Below are 21,881 nucleotides of genomic sequence, written 5' to 3' on the forward strand. Positions count from 1 at the left end.
ACTGTCCGGCAATGAGTATTGTCCCGTGGGTCTCGGTGAGTGTGGCAGGGGTAAGGGAGGGGTCTTGCATCTGTTCGGGCGTGGAGCTGTTGCTGCTGGAGGTGGGCTGGGTGCACGCAGTACATGAGCCTGAGGAAGGCCCAGCTCCTGACTAGATGTCAGTTGCCCAACGGGGAGGGCTACAGGCAAACCACACCCTCCAGAGACCCATCCCTTCAGCCATAGTCAATTCAGTAACGTCTCCTATGCACCCAGCCTGGTTCCCCCGGGAAATACAGTCAGCTGAACCCAGCACATTCTGAAACTTAAGAACCCCATAGTGCAATAAGCCCCGCTTTGGGACCAAAAGAGGGCCTTTGCTTCAACTCAGAATAGTCTACCTCCTTGAAAGTGCAGAACCTCCCTTTTCCTTTATGAGGGGTAGGAAGCTGAAGCCTTTCCCCTGTGCAACTCCTTACCTTTGCCCTCGTATCCTAGGTAATCTGGCGTCAACTCAGCTTGGTAAATGAGCTTTCCTTATGTGTGTGGGAGGTGGCAGTGTTGGTTTCAGAAAATCTTGCCATTATCTTAGTATTTATAACTAAAGAAAGAAGTTGATCCATAGCACATCAGTTTGCTGACTGACTTTACCAAGATGCCTGATTGTTAGCAGTGTTGCCATTGTACATTTATTTGTGTGGCTAACTGAGTGCCACCCAACCAGCCTGTAAGTTCCATGAGGGCGGGGTGCAGGGCTGTTATTGCACTTCATTGAATCCTCCTCGTCTAGTGCAGGGGCCAGCAAGCTTTTTCTGTAAAGGGTCAAATAGCAAATATTTTAGGCTTTGCAGGGCCGTATAGGCTCTGTTGCAACTATTCAACTGGGCTGGTTTAGCACAAAAACAGCCACAGGCAACATATAAATGAATGAGTGTGGCTGTGTTCCAAGGAAGCTTTATTTATAAAAACAGGTGGTAGGTTGGATTTGGCTCACAGGCTGCAGTTTGCCAGCACCGGTCTAGCCAAATGCCAGCACTCAGTAAGTGATGAATCAATGTTGAATATTGAGCATTCAACAAGTATGGACTGAACAGTGACAGTGAAATTTGAAAGCTGTGCAATCCTACTTCTTTTGTGGCATGGCAGCTCTAGATCTAGACCTATAGGCAATTTTCAACTAACCTTTTTAATGTGATTGTGGTTGTCATTATTTATAATTAGGGTTTTGGAGGGATTTTAACAGTAATATATGCTTATGGTTAAAATTTGTTGAGCATTTTGGAAGTATATAAAGAAAAAGATCTCCCTTCTAGCAGATAACAAATATTTACAGTTTGTGTATGTGGGTGCTAACATTCCAGAAATTTCCATGATGCATAGAGACACATGTATGTCTGCATACCCTTTATTCTAGTCAACAGGTTTCAGCACCCTCTTGGACTCTGTGAAGCCACATCTAACAAGCTCTTCAAACAACCACTACAGCCATCGCGTGGGAGAGTGAAGGGACTCTTCCGATAAGCAGAAACAATTTATTTCCTTTAGAAATAGAGACCTGAAGATTTCAAATGCAAAGTCGAATTCATCCCATTTTTCTTTCAAGTTTATATCACACGTAGCTCTTGGATGGCTTGGTATAACCCTGCCTTCTTTCCTCTTCCTGTATTCCTGAGCAGAGGTTATCCTTCTCCTCCTATAGGAGACAGAGGCCCAGGGAGTCACTGTCTACCCAAAGTCTCAAGGCCGTAAGTGGCAGAGCTGACACATCTCCTCATTTCTCACCTGGTGTGCTATTCCTACACCCTCTGCCATATAGTCTCACGTTTAGAGGAACTTGAGAAAGGGTGACATTAAAAAAATGCAGGAGAGGGCCGGCCGAGTGGCGCAATGGTTAAGAACTGGCTTGGGACGCCAGAGGGCCCCGGTTCGGATCCCACATATGAGGGCCAGTGACACTGACCTCCACAGCTAAGATGCTGAACAACAGTTCAACCTGGAGCTGGGCTGCCGTGAGTCGCCTGCGACTGCTAGGCTGCAGCACCTGTGGCAGTGGGTTGCCATGGGCTACCGTGTGTAGCCAGCAGCCAGCATGAGCGGCCAGCAGCCGCAGTGAGCGGCTGTCCAGAAGCCGGCGACTGATCTGCCTCGCCTGGGAAGAGCGCAATGATGGTGTCAACTTGGGCCAGTGAGGCAACGTCCTCCACAACTAGACTGAAGAATGAAAGGACAGCAACTTGTCTGTTCCCCTTCCCCCAATTTCCCAGCACTGTTCCCATCCCCCCAATTTCCCAATAAAAATCTTAAAAAAAATACCCAGGAGAAAAGATCAAAGAAATGGAAATGCTTTTGCCTGAGGGCAGACTTACTAGCCTCAGATGATATTTATTACACAACATGGAGTAGCAGATGCTGTCTCTTTTGTGCTTAAAATAAGAGGTCATAAGCTTTAACAGCTCAAGGAGGTTTTAGGTTGGATGCAACTAAACCATTTCCTGACAGTGAGAGTTACTATGCTGTAGGAAAGGAGCTCAGGGCTGTCAACCCTCCTCTAATGATCTTTAAAATGTATGGTAAATTTTGCCTGTTGTCTTTGGAGAAAGGCTATCTCTTATAGCTATAATGTGTAGAGACAGGCTATGAGCCTTTCCTAGTTCTTAGATGAGGGTGTCTCCATAATTGAGGTGACAGTGGTATCTCTCAGGCTACAGTTCATGCCCAAGTGGCTCACTCACCAGGCTTCTTTCTGCTGTTACTTTTTGCCACAGTCAATATTGGGTACCATTCTATTCCTCTAGTCCTGCCACAGGCCAGTGCCCATGTATTTCCTCTCTTTATTTACATAATAAATGTGATTACAGCCAATCAGAGATAAGAGTTTATCATAAATTTGTTCTCTGTCGATGAATTGGGGTTTTGGAGGTAGGCATGGAATTAATAGGATCTTCAGTGACAGAAACAAGCCCTGTTTTTTTTCTGTTCATTTATTCATTCCTAGTCTGCAGGTCTAGACTCTTAGCCTAGCAAAGGATCAGTAGTCAGATATCCAGCTGCTGATTGATACTTTTATCAGCATTGCCATTGTTATCAGTAACAAAATCATTTATTGAGTTCTCAGGCCTTAAGCCAAGAAACAGGAGTCTAAGACATAGTCCTGGAATGAGACCCAGTCCCTGCCTGCAGGTGTCTTCTTACTTAGTCTGGAAGGCAGATCGTGACCAAGAAGAAGTGGCTTTCTTCACTCTGTCTTACCAGACTGTGAGCCCCAATGGGGCAAGGACTGAGAAACAAGGTGGTAAAGAAAATGGGTTTTGCAGAGAGACAGAGTTGGGTTGAGTCCCAGCTCTGTCCTTTACCAGCTGTGTGACCTTGGACATGTTGCTGAAGCTTGGGGAGCTCAGTTCCTCATCTGTGGCATGGGAACTTAGGAAGATTCAGTATGAGTGTGTGCAAAATGCATTCTGCGTTGTGTCTAAGCACCCAATACATATACGTAAAGCATGCTGAATGAATAAGTAACCGTTGCTTCCCAGACCATGCCTGCCTTGAAAAACAACCAGGGTGAGGGTTACTTACCATGCTCCTTGGTCTGACCTGGTATTATTGCTGAAATGGCTCCCTGGCCCATGCTGGGAAAGGGAGAGTTCAGACCTCCCAAGATGGACAAACAGGAGAGGAAGACAAGCCAGGTCAAGTGGCAGATATAGTATGACTGGTGCTTTGTCAATGTCGTGCTCGTCTTGGGCAAAAAGAAGGGCCCCAGTGTCAACTCGGAAGTCCTTTCTCATCCTGGCTTCCTCTAATAAAGCTACATAGCCCCATCAAAACAAAAACCTACCTTCCTGCTCCACTGCCACCTTACCGGTGACTGGCCTCAGCTTTTTCTCTGAGTTCAATTGCTCCTGCACCATCCTCTATGTTACTTTGCCCATTGATACATTCTCTGTTGAAGAATTTGGTAGACGTTCCCTCTCGCTGTCCTCTCTGGCACCCCTCTGATCTGCTCTCAGACTTCTGGGACCAACGCAGCCTTGTCTCTTTATTTGTTCATGAGATTTAATCCAGGTGTCTAGTCCAGGTATAAAGTCCCTGCCCCGAGTCACGCACAGGGCTTACTGGGTTCTCACGAGAATAGGACTCCTGATGCCTCAGGCTTGTTGGGGCATGAGTCATAAGCTTACCCAAACTTGTTCGGGTTAAGGGCAGGGCTGTTGTAACAAATCACTGGTAGAGTCACTGGCACAGGAACAGAGATACACAAGGCCTCAAGGGACAGAGCTAGGAAACTTCTAGAAATCAGATGGTCCCACAGAATCTGCCAGATCTTTCTCCCACCCTCCTCTGTCTTCTCTGTGCTTTCCCATGGGTCCACCTGGCTGCCAACACTAAAGAGCATCTAGCAACCTTCATACCCTGACCCTTGTCAGTCTTTGAGTTTCTTGGATTGAAACCCAAGAGAGCCATCTGGTTGGTTGCTGGCCAGATTGGCTGTCCCTTGGTTGTGACTAGCAAGGAGGTGGGTAGGAGGGGTCATGTGGTAACAAATGCTGCTCTTTCAGAGATGGTGTCAGGAGTACTTGGTTAAGTCAGAGGTAGAAGTTGACTGTGGTACACTGACTGACAGGGCTGATATACTTGCTGGTTGGCTGAGAGAGCCCAGAGTGGGCGGCCCGATTAGACCACTCGATTAGACCACTCACTCCTCAGTACCAACCATGCATGTAATTCATGCTCTCCAGGTCCTGAGGCAGATGTGATCTCCCAGGACTGGGTGAGCTGGGGTCTGGGAAAGATCTCACTGAGGCTGTATCAACCAGGGCCCTAGCAGGAAATAGATGGAACTCTTAAGTACTTTAACTAACAGAGTTGAATGAAGAAATGATTTACAGAGAATTCAGGGAGTCAACAAGATATGGTGAAGCACCTAGGGCCTGGCCACTGCAGGAAGCTGTCATCATTTCAGTCCTGTGGGGTCTGGGGGCGGGGGGGAGCCAGAACTGCAGAGAAACTCAGCCATAGCCAGAACCACAGCAACCAGGCAGGGAGGGAGCAAGAAAATAAATACTCTGATCTCTCTCTTCCCACCCTTCCATCGGCTGCTGCAGTCAGAGAGCAAGAGAGCTCAGATGATGTGGTCCCTAAAAGTTAGCCTCTTGGGACACAGAGCAGGGCAGGGAACAATGGAGAATGGATCTGGGAGGCCAAAGGAGACTGCCCAGCACAGATCCTGTGAGGTGGGAGCCTGGTCTGGAGAGCCAGGTAGACAGAAAGCAGCAGAGAAGAATGATGATAGCATCCCCAGCTAGTGATGACATGGGCGGCAGTGCAGAGGGAAACAGCGAAGCATTTACATTACAGCCGTGTAACTGACATTGTTGAGGGACAGGGATTGGCCTGTTTTGGTTGAATATAAAGGACTAGAAAGGATTTGAGAGAAGAGGTTAGACGAGTTTTGGGGAGACCCCATGAATATTCCAGTTTGTCATTTAACCAGGAAGTATAGGATGCCATTGAAGATGTTAGAGTATGAAGATATGCCCAAAAGAGTACAAAAGTAAAAAAATAGACTTCTCATTCCACATGTGAATCAGGCAGGATTCACATTTTTATGATCAGAATATTAGCTGCTCTGAGAGGTGGAAGATTTGAATGGCCCTACATGATGCTTTGTTCTCTCCCTTGTTATTATCAGAGCTCTTGCAATTTGTGCATAATGCCTCTCACAAAGTATGAATATCATGGGAATAAATTAAGCCTGGTTGGGGCATTACCAAAGATGATTTAAACATTCGTTTTTCAGGGTGGGGTTCATGGACCCCTGCTTCAGCATCACCTGGGGCAGCGGTTACACTGTACTTCCAAGCCCCACTCCAGACTTCCTGGATAGGTCTCTGACATGTAGCGCAAGAACCTGCATTTTCAATAAGGACCAAGGTGCTTCTAATACAAAATGAATTTTGAGGAGTCTTCACGATTTTTTTCTCGGTAGCTGTCTAGGCAGGAGCTTAATTCCACTGCATGCTGAGAAATGAGAATGTGATAAAGATCTCAGTCAGCCAGTTCTCAATTTAAAATCATCTGGAGAGCTTTAAAAAAAATACCCTGATTCCCAGCCCTATCCTTACCTAGGAAATTCTGATTTAATTGGTCTGGGGTAGGGCCTGGAGGTTGGTTGGGTTTTTTTTGTGTTTTTTTTTTTGCTTCCACATAATTCTGACTGGGCAGCCAGGCCTAAGAACCTCTAATTTTCTCTGAGCTCAGTAGGTGGAAAAAATTAGAAATGGAGACCTCCACTTAACTGACGTTTCTGAGCTCTGTCTCACATAGTCAAAGGCTAAGAATAATTGCTCTGGAAAAGAAAGTGGAGTCCAGAGGGGAAAACAGGCTTCAGTGAGTAATGAGGAAGGAAACCAGAGATGACCAGGGATGATGTAACCTGAGACGGTACTGCAGTTCTGGAAAGGTCTTAAAGGAGTCCATTCGCTTTCTCAGGCTCCCAGGGGAGTTTGAAGCTTGGAACTTTGTGTGAGAAGAGCAGTCAGAGGTGTCCTGTGGGAGTGTTTGCCCTCAAGGCCACCCACTGGCCCCCTTTCAGGCCTCCTTTGCCTGCACGTATTGCCAATTTAGGGTTAATACATTTGTTTTAAAAAAGATTTTATTGGGGAATTGGGGAAGGGGAACAGCCAAGTCATTGTCCTTCAATCTTAGTTGTGGAGGGCACAGTTAGCTCAGCTCCAAGTCCAGTCGCCATCTGGCCGCCCATCAGCAGCTCAGCTCAAGGTGCCGTGTTCAATCTTAGTTGGCGGATAGGCATAGCCCATCATCCCATGTGGGAGTTTAACCGGCAACCTTGTTGTTAGGAGCACGTGCTCTCACCAGCTGAGCCATCCTGCCACCTGTTGGCAGTTCAGCAGCAGCTCAGCTTGGGCGCAGTTCACTGGCCCATGTGAGAATTGAACCGGCAACCCTGTTGCTCAGAGCTCATGCTCTTAACCAACTGAGCCACTTGGCTGGCCCCCGGTTAGTACATTTTTTAACCTCCCACCCCTTTATTATTATTTTTTTTTATTTTCAAGTAAGTGGAAATGGAACATGCTTTCATCCTTCTGTTCCATCATCTTCCAATGTAGGCGAGAACTCTTCACCATTTGTCTTTGCATCTCCACAGTTAACCCAACACATGCTAAGCGCCTAAGGTGAGCACAACACAAGGAGAGCTGGAAATGCCTGCTTCTCCCCCAAGGCAGGAAGGTGTGTGAGCAGTGCTGGACGCCCAGAGGAAGGGTGATTCACAGGGAGGATGGCATGGAGGACCTGGAAGTTCACCTGAGTGCTAAAGGGCTGGTCAGGAAATGAAAAGCCCTGCATTTCTCTTTCCTTAAAAAAAAACAAAAAACAAGAAAGAGAAGGAAAGGGACAGAGGCAGAGAGGGGAGGTGGTGTGCGGGGGCGGGGAGGGGAGGAGAGAGAAAGAGGGAAAGAGAGAGAGAGAAAGAATCCTTCTAATTCTTCTAAAGCAGTTTCATTCTCAAGGGGATAAAGAATATTTTGGATGCCAAGCAGGGAGGATTTTTTTTCTTCAATGGGTGGGTCAGAACTCTGTTTATTCCTTTCTTGAGATCTCAGAGTCTGGCTTATTTCTCCTCAATGTCCTTCATCTGCTCAGTGGCCCCATGAGCCTTCTGCTTCTTTTCTGAAAGGCAGCTTTTTCCTCGAGCTGGGTATTTTCCGTGGTGAGTGCATTCTGTTAGAATTCACCCAAGGCCTCAGATCTAATTCATTCTAATGTGTGTGACTGTGCAGAGGGCCTGTTTGCACTGTCCAACTCCAGCTCTGATAAGATTATCTGATGTTCCGATTATCAGCTACACTTACAGTTTCTTGTAAGGAGGGCTCCTCCAACCCATCTGGTGATGGGCAATGGGGTGATAGCATCTCTGTAATGTCCGTGTGTGTGTGTGTGTGTGTGTGTGTGTGTGTGTGTGTGATACTTCACAAAATTGTGAACAGGAACAAGATTGGAACACACTGTTCAGCTCATCTGATTATTTAACTCTTGTTGAAAAATAAAAGAAACCCCACAGGACATAGCTTCTCTGTCCCCACAGAGTTAGGAGCTCATGAGGTCTTCTCCTTGATCACACAGGCTCTGGTCTGACTGTCACCCACATGTGCTAATCTGACCTCAGCCTAAGATTCTCCAGGGAAGGGAAACGCCACCCTTCCTGAATCATTGCAGTTTCATAACCATGTTGATGGTCCTTCTTGATGAGCACCTTTTCCTCGGGCAGATCCTGGAGCGTATCTAGAGGACAGCCCATTCTCTCTGGAGCCTCTCTTTTCTCATCTGAAAATTGGAGAGAATCAAGCCTGCATCAGAAGATGGATGTGGAGGTAAAATGAGATGATTCTTTCAACAAATACCGGCCACTTCCTGGCTGAAGGGCCATCGTGACAGGTGCAGGGAGCACAGAGATAACTGGGCACTGGCCTGGACCCTTCCGCTCAGTGGGACAGACCTAAGAATAAACATAGTTTTTCTGCCTGGCACGCTTCTTCCCACTTTGTCTTTGGCGGTCAGCCTGCCTCACTTAACTGTCTCCTTGTGTCCTACACATAGCACTTCCTACGTTAATGCCAGCTGCCCATCAGCAAGAGGGTCACACCTGGCCCCTCCACCTGCCAGCTGCTGACACACCTGTCCTCCTCAACCTCCCTCTCCCCACGTCCCCGAGCCTGTCTTGCTCCTCATCCGTATTCGCACCCACTCCATCTCTCCACATTAGCAGGGTCCCCTTCTCACCTGGACTGTAAGGTCAGATGCTTCAATTCTCTTTGCAATGACAAGACCCCCACACTTCGTCCCCCCCTGCAGCGTGTAGGCCAGGTCTCTCTCTGCACCTGTCCCTGGTCTACAGGTCGTTGCTGTGGGTGAATAAGTACCAAACAACAGCCCACCTCAGCAGGGCTGACCTGCCCCATTCATCCTGGCTGGCCTCCATGGAGCCTTTCTGTCTTTTCAGCAGCCTTTCTTTCCTCTCTTATGAATTTCTGACTCACTGACTTCAGGAGGCTTGCAGATGGTCCCTGTTCTCCCTACTACACTCTGGCCACCTTGTCCCCACTTATGACGGAACATAACCACCTCTTCCCTGAGAAGTCCACACGCCCTGCTCTCCGGCCTTTCCCAGAGCGGTTCCGTCATCCCAGGCTGACTCCTCCACGTGCTGCCAGTGTCTGTCATTCCTTTAGCTGTCCCCTCCCCTTCCGCACTGCTGCGGTCATGGGTCATAGCATAGCAATCAGCAAACTCCTACCAAGAACCTGCCATATGCAGTCTTCATGTGATTTAAGCAGATGGAAGTGGACGAGATGATTCCAAAGCTTGAGGAACTTACAGTCTATAAAAATATAAGTAACAAAAGTGCAGGAGTCCACTCTGCCACGCACACAGATTCCCCTCTCTGATAACTGTCTTCTTGACTTTTAAACCCCTTGTTATGTCCACGGTGAGTGCTCTTTAAAACTAATCTTGGTAACTAATTAGAAGCTTCTCCTCATTCCCATCCTCCTCACCCAGTCATCTCAGCCCTCGGCAAAGCCTCCTTGTGCTCCTGTGTATTCTGAGACATTCTGTGACCCTCTGCCCATGCTCAGCGCTGCCCCCACTCCCTTGCCCCATGGCACAGTCCCCGACTGGACGTGGAAGTCTCAGATGGGACCCTCACTGACTTCCTAGCCTTCTGACGCTGTGGGGTCCTCTATCACGTCAACACTTGTGCAGGTGTGATGCTGGAAAGAGAGTTAAGGGGCTCCCCTGTACCTTCCATGTCTTGAGTTATTTCAGAGAAAGTGCTTTTGCAGTTAGTGTGATTCTGTCCTTACTGGAGTTGAGAGTGAGAGGAAGGACAGAAGAGGAGGCAGAGGAGAGAGAGAGTAGGTGAGGTGAGCAGGGTACTGCTGACAAGCGCCGAAGCTTTTTGTGTGTGTTCTCCTGCAGATCATTGTCACTCAATAAGCAGCCCTCCTCTCCTCAGTGACAAACTCCCTGGTGACAAATATGCACCAGGTGACTCCGGTCTCTGAAGTTTGCATGGATTTTGCAGCCCAGAAACCCTCCAGAACTGGAACTCTGCTCAGTGGCTCACTGATCCACTAGCTTGTCACCTTGTCATCATCCCCCCGAGATGCCCCCTTGTACAGAGACCGAAATAGCCCCACCTCCCATTGCCCCATCTTCCTTGGACAGTGTGTGGGGGCTGGAAGACAGTCTTTGCTCATCCCTGTAAACCTTGCTCCTCAAGTTGGGTCCTGTTCACCTCCCGCCGTCACCTAAAGACTTCCCTCTCAAACAAGCGGTCTGTTCTGCAGACTCCTGTTGCCCAGGTCCAGTCACTGCTGTCGCCTGTCTTCCTTCCTGAGCCCTCTGTGGAAACTGCTCTTGGAAATCTCACTAAGGCTTCTCTAATCATCAAAGGCCTTGGTCTTTGTCTCCATCCTTCCCTTCCCTGTCTGCGGCAGGTGCCACACTGTCGACCCTCCTCGAGCCAAAGCGTTCTCCTCCCTTTTGACGGGATGGAGATGACTGACTCGTCTACAGCTCCGGCTGTGTCTCCCAGCCTCTCTTCATCCTCCCCGTATCCTCCAGCGTGGCCACCTTTGGCTCTCAGCATTCCCTTCCTCCTCAAGGGGTGTGGGCTGCTGCTGGCGCATGGCGAGTGGCTTTGGAGGAGGAGCTGGGCTTATAAGCCTTGGCTCTGCCACTTATATCCTGGATGACCTTGTACCTGCCACATATCTGAGTTTTAATTTTCCCGTGTGTGATAATAATGCCTACCTGGTAGAGTTAGGTCAAGGGTAAATGGGATGCAGCAGTGCTGTGCTTTTCCAAGTCGTAGGCATTTGTCATTTTTTTCCCGTATCTGAGCACCACCTTCATTGTTGTTTACTTGCAATTGGTCTTTACATTGACTTTAAATCAGCTCCCTGGAAAGCCAGTTTAGTCTTGTCCTAAATAATAATAGCTGTGAAATCCTATATAGGAAATGCTGGTTATGTTTTTCCAGGACACATTAAACATAGCTGTATAGCAATTAAAATATAAAAATTCATTTGTATACTTCTAATTATTCTTGGTAGCACAGGGTGACATGCACTGAAGTGCAAACCTTTTATATAAGTCTCCCGCCACAGCGTCTGCACCACAGAAAGTGTGTCCGAACATGTGGTTGCACTGTTAATACTCCTCCATGGTTGACTCCTCGTCTGTAGTTCCAACCTTACTCCTACTCCCAGGCTCCATCCAGTTCTGCATTTCCAGCTGCTATAAAATACTTCTGCCTGTCAGTTAGTCCCATTTAAAGGTCAGCCTGTGTACGTTTCCTCCAGTGTCCCTCATTTCCCAGTGAACTCGGCTCTGGCCATTGACATCATCTGTTCGTTTCCATGGACGCTCCCAGATCAGCGCCCGCCCACATCCTGAGCTTCTTCCTTCCGGAATCGTGCACATGTTCTTCCCTCTTCGTTCCCTTGGCTACCTCCATGCTCCAGGCTTCCCTGCCAGTGCAGCCAGGTGTTATCTCCCTGGAATGACATGTCCCTAATGATGCTTCGGTTCTCAGAAACCATCAGGGCATTTCCACTGTGTGCAGGTAAACACCCAAGTTGGAGCATGGCATGAAAGTGTGCAGCAAGCAGAATGGAGCTGTAGTGCCGTAGTCACTGAAGTCACACCTTCTAGGTGTGCGACCTCACCCACCCTCACTCACTGTGTGACTGACATGGGGCACGCAACTCAGTGGCTCTGAGCCTCGATTTGTCCTTTGGTCAACAAAGGTCATAGGGATCCTGGTAGAATTTAAAAAGATACTTTATGGAACTTCTGGTCAAGATGGTGGAGTAGAAGAAAAGCTATAATATAACCTCACTAGATTCAAAAAGAAAAATGAAAGGGTACTCAATGGGAAGCACTTACCCTGGTGCCTGGTACATGGCAGGTACTCAGTAAGTGGTAGTTATACTTATTCTACGATTAAGTATCTGTATATCAGATCATTTATAATCTGTCCCCTACTATCTTTTCTGATTAAATCTTTCACTTTTCTTACTTAGAATTCTGTTCTCACAGGCTGCGTGTGTCTGCCCCTAAGCCTTTGTGCAGAAGTCTCGTGAAGCCTTACTGACCTTTCTATTTCTCTAAATTTATCAAAGTCTTGCGCATCCTTCTAATCAGACCTCAGCATTTGTTTTCTTTAAGGAGAAGTCTTCTTTGACTGAGCTCACCGTGCCCTTCCTTCCTCTGAAATTCTCATGCTCTTTTTCTTTGTACCATTTATTTGGCATTTAATATAAACTGCATTACACTGTTGGGTCTTTTTTCTTGATTTCCTATGTAACTTTATATGTATCTCTGTCTTGTTTTCCTAAATAGATGGTGAATCTCTTGATGTGAAGGCCTATTTTGAGGCAGATAAAGCAGTGGCTAAGAACACCAGCTATAGGGCTGGACTTCGTGAATTCACACCCTGATGCCACCACTCGCTAACTGTGTGACCTTGAGCGAGTTACTTAATCTTGATGTGCCTCAGTTTCTTCACCTGTCAAAAGGTGATAGGGTAGTAATAATAACTAGTTTTTGTGAGTTTAAACGAGTGAACACTTAGCACAGCCACTGACTGATTTAATACATGTAAAGTTCTTAGAATAGTGCCTGGCTCAAAAACTGTTGGTTGTTGTTATTATTATTACTATAATTATTATTACCAGTCCTGATAATAATGCTTCCTCCCACAGTGCTACTCACACAAATATATGCTTACTAAATATTGTTGAATGGGTGAATATTTCCCCTCCACTACTCCTTTTCAATTTTCTATGCCTGTTTTTCTTACATACATAGTAGTAAGAAAATTGAAAGCCTCCTTTCATTTAATTCCAAAGCAAAAAGAAACATCATAGGTTTAAAAAGCTTTTACTGTCTGGCAGGAAGCAACAGACCAACATGTCGAGAGCAACCATTTTTTTCTTGGTACTAAATTTGAAAAGGAATTTATCGTAAGATTATTTATGGGCAGGATGCTGGTGGAGGGGAGACCTCATTCTTCTAAAACCTACTTAACATGTTGTGATTAGGAAAAAAAAGTTTCCATTAAGCACAGGAACTGTTTCAAATTACCTCTGCAGCCCAAGGGGGACTAGGTCAGCAGGGAGGAGAGTTACACAGAGACAGCTTTGTACCTGCCCCTACTTCAGAGATTCCGCTGGGAAACCAAAGAGTGAGATTAGTGGTGCGTACAAAAGGGCAAGTGTAACCCAGAAATGGTCATCTGAAATTACCTCTTACATCATAGGTGTATTTCTGTCTTTAGGGAGCAGTGTTGTCAGTAATTTACTGTAATTGTAACTGCAAGGGCCAGATCATTGAACTCTATCTACAGAGAGCATGGAAAAATACATCTGCCCTTTATGCGACAGCATGTCAAAAAATATATTAGACTTTTTCAATCAAATGCTCATATCATTTTTAATAGTTTCCTATACATGTGTTAGGTATGTTAGTTACATACACTCACTTTGACATGCCTTCAGAAGGCGAGAGTCTGCCAAGACATACTTGGTTGTTCTGCAGAGTTAAGTAAGCATAGTGATGATGGGTGCTGTTATAGTGATATTATTTAGGTTTTCCAGATGATTCTTTAACAAATGATATTAAAACATTAGTCATCACGTGTCCCGTCCTGCGTGGCAAGGGCAGTGAGAAACGAGAGGGCGGCGCAGAGTTGAAGAGCACAAGAGACAGAGATAAGGCCAAAGCGGGGCCAGGGGGCATCAGCCTCGTGGACTGAGCCCCGAGTGGGGTCATCGCATGGCTTTTATTGAGAAAATTTCAAACTGGATTACTCAAAGACCCGTGTGTCACGTGCCTTAAGGCTGTTTTCCATTAACCAGCTCTCATTGTACTCCAACATGTACTGTGCCATCATACATCCTGCACAACCCCCCCGGACAGCGTTACTGTGCCGTGTCCATTCAATTAAGGGAGATGACCGATATCATTCCACCGGGTCTCAGCATTCCGAGACACTTCCTCAGGACCTCGTTAGGTCAGGGGTTAGTGGGGGGGGGGGCGGTCGTGGAGGTAGCTGTAAGGCAACAATCACGAGATCAGAATCAAGTTTTGTCATAGGCTAAAAATACTGGTTTTAAGACAGCACGTAGAAATCATAATGGGCATTTCTCTCAGTGAAAGTAAGTTAGCAGACTATTATAAGGCCCTGGGATTTAATATGTTTTATAAATGATATGGTAAAGTGACTTAATGTAATATCCAATTTTTTTAATGACTCCAAGTTGCACATTACAAAATCAATGGGAATAAATTTCAGGAAGACAGAAATAGCTACATGAACAGACAAAAAAAAACCAATTATAGGTAATAGATAATACACAGGAATTGATTAAAAAAACAACAAAAACAATCAGACTGTTTGTAAGCTGGCTGATGTGATTTAGGAAAGGGCTGGGAGTCCCTGTATCCTATTCTTAGTGACAGACTTCAGCCTGTAAAGTTCTTGACACCACCAGTAAAGGTGTTGAAAAATACTGTCCTTCTTACACCAAACATTTATCCAGGAGGTGGTCTAAATAGAAGAAAAAAGTGACGTAAGCAAAGTAAACACATTTGGGGATGATCAATCTATAATGAGTTATAAAAGGAAAGAAGGGATGCTTTAAGAGAAACTTTTTAAACCTCAAACAATGGGGAAAACAAAGTGCCTGGGCAGATGTGGAATTCCTCTCTTCCCACTACAGATACATAGAAATATTAGAATATTGGAATACACACACACACACACATACACACACACACACACACACACACACACACACACATACATACCAGGGGTGCCAAAAACATGTATACAATGTACACATATACAAGTGGAGACTTGGGTCAACGTTGCTCAAGCAGTGGTTCGCTGTAATCAGAAGTGTCTGGACGCTGATGGCAACCACTTTGAGCACCGCTTGTAATTGCAGAAGTCAAACATGACTTGTATTCATCTTTTGTTATCGATATATATTATTACAATTTTAATACAGTTTTCCTTTCTTAAAATGTGTATGCATTTCTGGGCACCCCCGTATATATTTAAATTCGTATTTCAGCAAAAACGTTAAAAAAAAGGGAAATTTTGAAGTGCCAGAAATATTTAAGAAACCAATAGCCAAAGCTATGTGTGGATGCCACATGGTTGCTAGGGGCTAGGGCTCTAACCTGCCTGAGGACAGGAGCCAAGGTTACATTCCCTATTCATGACATGAAACTGGAACTAGGCTCACAGTACAGCTGGCAATTTGCAGCAGGACTGGTGAAGCAGGCAGAAAAACCGCCTGCAAGTTATATTTAGGAAGTAGGTGCCCACACCACGTCCTCAGTGGAAATAGTCACCCACTCACTCTTTGTATGGGTTCAAGTTTGCACAGCTTCCTCCCTATAGAAACCCTGAGCTGAGAAAAGAACTCAGAAGTTAGTCTAGAATCACTGAACTGTTTAGGGCTGGCAAAGGCAACTGCCAAAGTAATCGTATTAAATTTATTTGTTTTTTTTCAACAAAGCACTGTAGACCTCTTATGAAGATGAACTCACCAGCAAAAATTGCAAAGTACTTAATATACCCACTGCCTTGAAGTCAACCAATAGAATCAACAAAATAAACTGGAAAAACAAAAAGAATAGAGAAATCTTAAAGGGACTTTAAGATAAGCATGTCTAACTTATTGAAAGATAATAAAGAGAAAACAACAAAGCAAATTTGAAATAGAACTAAATAGAAATGCTAGAAAAGAAAAAAAGTCATTAAAATGAAAAAAGAAAAACACAACGAACAGGTAGACTAGACATAGCTAAAGAGAAAGCTAATGAATTAGAAGATAGATCTGAGGAACTCACCTAGAATACAATATAGAGAGTTAATGAGATATAACATATGAAAAAGAAAATAAGACACAGAAAGGATGGAAAGAGGTTTTGATGTATATCTAATTGGATCCTCCAAGGAGGATCAGCATGTTGTCTTATAAAACATCCTTTGGTATATTTGTCAGAGATTTAATACTAGATTAGATAAACCTTGGGAAATTTATCCATTTTTTATGTCGTGTTTTAACTTTGGCTGGTAGTATTCACACTCGTTTATCTACATTAGTACATTGAACTAAGGGTATGACTAGACGAGACAAGCCAAGGATGCCTTACTCATACATGGTCCCGGATGGAGGGGAGGCCCTATGTGGATCACCAGAGTTCTTTCCCTAGCACCCAGCCACAGTTGGTTAAAGAAAGGTGAACATTTAACTCAAGGATAGCTATTTCATAGGCCTGTCTTAACATGGCCTGATATGAAAAGATGATTTGGATAAATCAGATTCTGTCTCTTGAGCATTTGCAGTAGGAAATTACATAACAGAAGAAGCTACAATTGCAGGTTAATGATCTAGTCAGTGGCTAGGGAGGCCATGATGGCCTCTGTGCAAGCACAAGTTGTGATGAACAGAGACCATAAGTCAGGAAAAGCCATGAAGTAGAGAAGAGCTATGTAGAAAGAAGTAGGTGAAGAAGCCAGGAGGGAGAGAGAGAAAAAATCTGACCAGTCAAATGTGACTGAACCTCATTAATGGCAAACATTAATATCTAATTAGTCTCAACCACAGGCGCTTGCTTCCAGAGTTCCTTAGGGCTGCCTGGAATTCTTTTCTGATTCCAGCAATGCCAAGCTGTACCACAATTCCTGGGTCTTGGTGGAGCCTATTGATTCAACTTTTCTGGGGTTCAGTGTTTTCCTATCATTGCAGTGAACCCATCCTTACAGGAGGCAACATGAATGAGTCTTTGTTCATTGAAAATAGAAAGTCTTAAGGAACAGAGTCCAGATTCAGTTAAGCCCTACAATTTATTTAGGTGACCCTGACTGTATAGAGTCCCTTAACTAACTGTTTAACTCCACCGTGTAGAGTGGACGTGGAGGAGGTTGTGGTGAGGGGACTGATTTTACAGGTTTTCCCCAAGAGGTTTTGCTGTGCTTGGTGTTCTCTACTACCCCTGATGGTGTAGAGGGGAAACAAGGAGTAGCCCAGTGACTTGGTAACCAGGAGCACTTGGGGACAGCTACCTGACCAGTTTCCAAGGGTAGCCGTACTCTGGAAACTGCTCCGGCCAGCTGCCCACTGACTGTGCTGCCACAGGTTTGGACTGTGAAGCTAGTGGCTCAACTGCCATATGCCCTGGGCAAAGGCAGAAAGGCCTGAAGCCGAGCCTGTTCTGCGTCCTTTTGCCTTCTTTCCATTCTCTCTTCAGTTTGGGACTGCAGCACCAGGGCCTCGAATATCAGCTTCCCTCCCTGCCACCCAGGGGAACTTCATTTGTTTCATGCCACAGAGACCAAAGGAGATGGCAGATAATGCCGTGTTGTTTTCCTACTCTCTGGTAGGGGAAACTAGTACAACAGTGTCCATTAAGATGGGAGGAAGTATGGCTTAGAAATAAAGCACATATGCTTTAGGAAGAAAAAGGCTGACCTCAGTTCAAATTCTCTTCCTGCTAATTATTGGGTGACTTTGGAAAAATTACTTTATCTTTCTGGGTCTTTGTTTCCCCATCTGTAAAATAAGGTAAAAATATCTTCTGTAGAGTGTTGTATTGAAAACAGTTCATTGGTAGTTCAAACCATGTTAGTCCCTGATACCCCCACACATTGCTATATAAGTACAGTATGCAGGCATTCTGTCTTGATTTCAGACAATATGTTCTACCTTGTCATTAAATCATGTAGCCAAACTTGGAGATCATAAAAATATAGTGACCATGGATATAGGATTCTGAAAAAGCAAGGAGAAGGGGAGTGAAGATATGCTCTCCTCTGCCTGTGTATCCAGAGCATATAGCTTAGTTACTGTTTTGCCTAGGGAGTCCCAGGGCGCGGAGGTGCACAGGGCCCATTGTAGAACTAGGCCTTGGCCTTCCCAGCCACCTCGGCTTCCTCCTGGCCCATTGCCCTTGTACCTGTGAAGTGTGGGCAGAAAAGGTTTCACCTGCACAGCCATAGCAGAAATCTGAAGCCCCATGAACCCAAGTGGCCTGAGGATGCAGAAGCAACTAGCTAAGTCTCCTCTGACCTTGGCAGGTGGTAGACCATGTTCTAGCATGTCCTAAAGATTGGGAGTAAATCAACCCACGGTCTTGGTTTCTGCCTAAGAGCAGAATATTGTGTTGTGTCTTATATGCACACACACACACACTTTTTTTTTTATTATTGGGTAACAGTGTGCTTTTTCCAGGACCCATCAGCTCCAAGTCAAGTCATTGTCCTTCAGTCTAGTTGTGGAGGGTGCAGCTCAGCTCCAAGTCCAGTTGCCGTTTTCAATCTAGTTGAGGGGGGCACAGCCCACCATTCCATGTGGGAATTGAAGCGGCAACCTTGTTGTTCAGAGCAGGCACTCTAACCAACTGAGCCACCTGGCCGTCCCAACACACACGCTTTTCTCTATCTCTTTCATTCACTTCTCTCCTTTTCTTCCCCCTCTTTTATCTCTCCCCTTCTGCTTCTTTCTCTTGCTCCTTCCCTTTCCTCATCCAAGAGTCTGTCTTCTCTGCTCTTGTTCCAGGCCTGACATCTATTCCTGTAGACACTTTTTCATCCCTGGATAACCCTTGGGCTGAAAACACACCCGCATGCCGCATATGCTCTGTCATAGGGCTACCAATTCAAAAACCAGCTCCAGATTTTCCCTTAAGGGGAACAAAAAGCTATATAGCAGGCTAAATGCAGACATAATGCCCTAGTTACCGTGGAGATACATGCATCTTGAAATCCCTGCCCTTACCCTGAAGCCTTCATAATCTTGGCTCTGCCGTATCTTGATCTCATATTTCAGGAATGAGGCTGCTATTCCCATGGGGTGTATCTTTCAGCCATAGGAGAGCAGCAGGAGATGCTTTACAAGATGAATGAGCTGCTTATCTCTGTCCTCTGGGGATCTGGTGGGATTGGAAAACATCTAGGATCATTGTTGAGTCTAAGACTCAGGGAAGGCATGGAACACCCTGGAAGGGTAAGGCCATGGATTAGTCCATTAGACTTCAGTAAATATTCCTGCTTTCATACCAGTTTGCCCTCATCCATTGCCCTCACCCTACCGATACTTCCGTGAACATGCCTGCATTTGCCATTGCACAGTTGGTTGTCCCACCGACAAGAGGTACAACACAATTCACATGGCCTTGACTTCCTTCAGTTTAGCGATGGGTTTAGTGAGTAGCACCAACTCTAGGGAATCAATTGTGAAGCATTTACGTATTTTAATTTATTTCTTTTTTGTTCGCATCCCGAAAAATCAAATAACCATGGCGGACATTTTCATGTGTTTCCTTCCAAAGTTTTTGTTGCCTATTTTTAGATTTTAAAAAAGTTTTCATTTAATTGTATATCCTGCCTTTTGCTTTCAACCTTATAGCATATATTTCCCCATCATTACAAATTATAAAGTCATCATAATTACAAGTGCTTTTTAATGGCTTTGAAATATTTCTTGGATGGATATAACATCATTTACTTAACCTTACCTTGTTTTTGAAAATGTGGGTTGGTTCAATGTCCTGCTGTTATAAATACTGCATGATCATCTCAGGGTGTAGATGAACAAGAGTGCCTTGAGATTCTAGTATGTGTCAGCCTTTGGCTAGTTCCTATGGGGAATATACAGGGTCCCTGAAAGTCTAGTTTGGGAGCTAAAAACAGTTTTGAGTCAATCTTAACCTGTTTCCTTTTGTCCTTTCAAATTGATAAAGTGAAAGTATACATTATGCTGCTGAATTAAAAATAAAAATACCAAAAAAAAAGCAGAACCAAGAAGGGATGTATTTGTTGATCATTATTAGAATAGCACATATATAAATTGACCTAGACAGAAAATGAATTGTTAATAATAACAAATGTCATGGGGAGATGAAGTTCAAATAGCAGTTGGTCAAATTTGAATTTTAGCTTGGCCTAGTAAGTATCTAATACCTGACAAAAAGCTATACATTTCCCCCGTTTGATTTAAATGCTTTGATTAGAGTTGATTGTTTTTCACATATCCCAAAGTGTATAAACATTCATCAAGAATACGTTTATTAAATTGCAGCCAACATTGCTGACTGATTATCTGAATTGCAGTTCTGGTTTTTATGGGCCTGTGGAGATCTACTTTCTTCTTGTTTTCATTTTTACAATCACTTTGAATCTCATGGAAACATATTCCAAAAAAACTATGAAATTCCTAGAACCACAGCAGATTAAAAATGAATGTTACTATGGTGTATTTGTGTGTGTGTGTGTCCGGGTGTTATTGCTGAGTAGGAATGGAGGATACACAGAGCATAAAATAGGAAACAGCCTATTTGAAAGATGCTTTCAAATACCAGGATTATGAGCTAGTAGAAGGAAGCGTGTGTGCACACTGGAGAACCAAGCCCTTCCAGACCCAAGTGTAGGAAGTGGGAGTGTCAAAGGGACTTCTCCAGAGTCTTGGCAGAATGATTCAAGGGCACCCTGTCTGCTGTGAACTGGATACATCTCAACACTTGCTCTCTTCTTTCAGATTGATGACCCCAACAGCAGCCTTGAGGAGGTGATTAATGAGGCTGACGCCATCACCTCTGTGAGCAATCTGGGAAGCAAGCAAGCCCTGAACACAGATTACCTGGATTCTAATTACCAGAGAGGACAGCTGTACCCATTCTCCCTTAGCAGTGATTTCCACACGGCCGCATTCACTCTCACAAATGCAGCTCCGATGACCCCATCTTTCCAGGAACGGTGGTACATGAACCTCAACAGCCTAATGGACCAGGCCCTGACTCCACAGTGTGGCAGTGGGGACGACCTATATATCCTCACAGGCGCCGTGCCCTCAGACCACAAAGTCAAAGACAAAGTGACCATCCCTGAGTTTGTTTGGCTGGCAGCCTGTTGTGCTGTCCCTGGAGGAGGCTGGGCCATGGGGTTTGTCAAGCATACCCGGGACGGTGATGTCATAGAAGATGTGATGGTGAAAGAACTCGAGAAACTGCTTCCATTGAACCCTCAGCTGTTCCAGAACAACTGTGGTGAAACAGAACAAGACACAGAGAAAATGAAAAAAATCCTGGAGATGGTGAACCAAGTCCAGGATGAAGAACGAATGGTGCACTTGAAAGAAAAGTCCAGTCCCCTTTCCAGCCCAGAGAGCGAGCAGTCAGCTCTGCTGCCTCCAGAGGCACCTGAAGAAAGGAGTAGCTTATTCGGAAAATTCATGGGCTTCATCACTTCCCCATTCATCAAGCTCTTCCAATTAATTTGTTACCTTGTGGTAGGAATCCTGAAGAGCATTGTGTATTTCCTGTGGTATGTCACCAAGCAGGTGATTAACGGCATACAAAGCTGCCTTTACCGCCTAGGTTCAGCCACCGTCTCGTACTTCTTGGCCATTGGGGAAGAGTTGGCGAGCATTCCCTGGAAGGTACTCAAAGTCATAGTCAAAATCATCAGGGCCATCCTGCGGATCCTCTGTTGTCTGCTGAAGGCCATTTGTCGCATCTTGGGCATCCCTGTCCGAGTCCTTGTAGATGTGGCCTCTTTCCCTGTGTACACCATGGGTGCAATTCCAATCGTGTGCAAGGACATTGCCGTGGGACTTGGTGGCATCATCTCTCTGCTCTTTGACACTGCTTTTGGCACCATGGGTGGCCTCTTTCAGGTTGTTTTTAGCGTCTGCAAGCGAATTGGCTACAGGGTTACTTTTGAAAATTCTGGAGAGTTATAGAACTCAAAACACTAATAGTGTCCAGTCACCGTGAATTTGATTTTTTTTTTTTAAATAGAGAAA

General features: G+C 45.2%; 1 protein-coding gene across 1 annotated transcript in view; it reads left to right on the top strand.

The window, feature by feature from the left end:
• ENDOD1 (endonuclease domain containing 1) overlaps positions 1-21,875 on the top strand; it is a 30,752-nt gene extending 8,877 nt beyond the window's left edge. Inside the window, exon 2 of the mRNA XM_019657123.1 lies at positions 20,616-21,875. Coding sequence (XP_019512668.1) covers positions 20,616-21,818 — 1,203 coding nt within the window. The 3' untranslated portion in view covers positions 21,819-21,875. The remainder of the gene's footprint in view (positions 1-20,615) is intronic.
• The last annotated feature ends 6 nt before the right edge of the window (positions 21,876-21,881 follow it).

This window comes from Hipposideros armiger, unplaced genomic scaffold (genome assembly GCF_001890085.2).
Source record: "Hipposideros armiger isolate ML-2016 unplaced genomic scaffold, ASM189008v1 scaffold_274, whole genome shotgun sequence".
Taxonomy (NCBI): domain Eukaryota; kingdom Metazoa; phylum Chordata; class Mammalia; order Chiroptera; family Hipposideridae; genus Hipposideros; species Hipposideros armiger.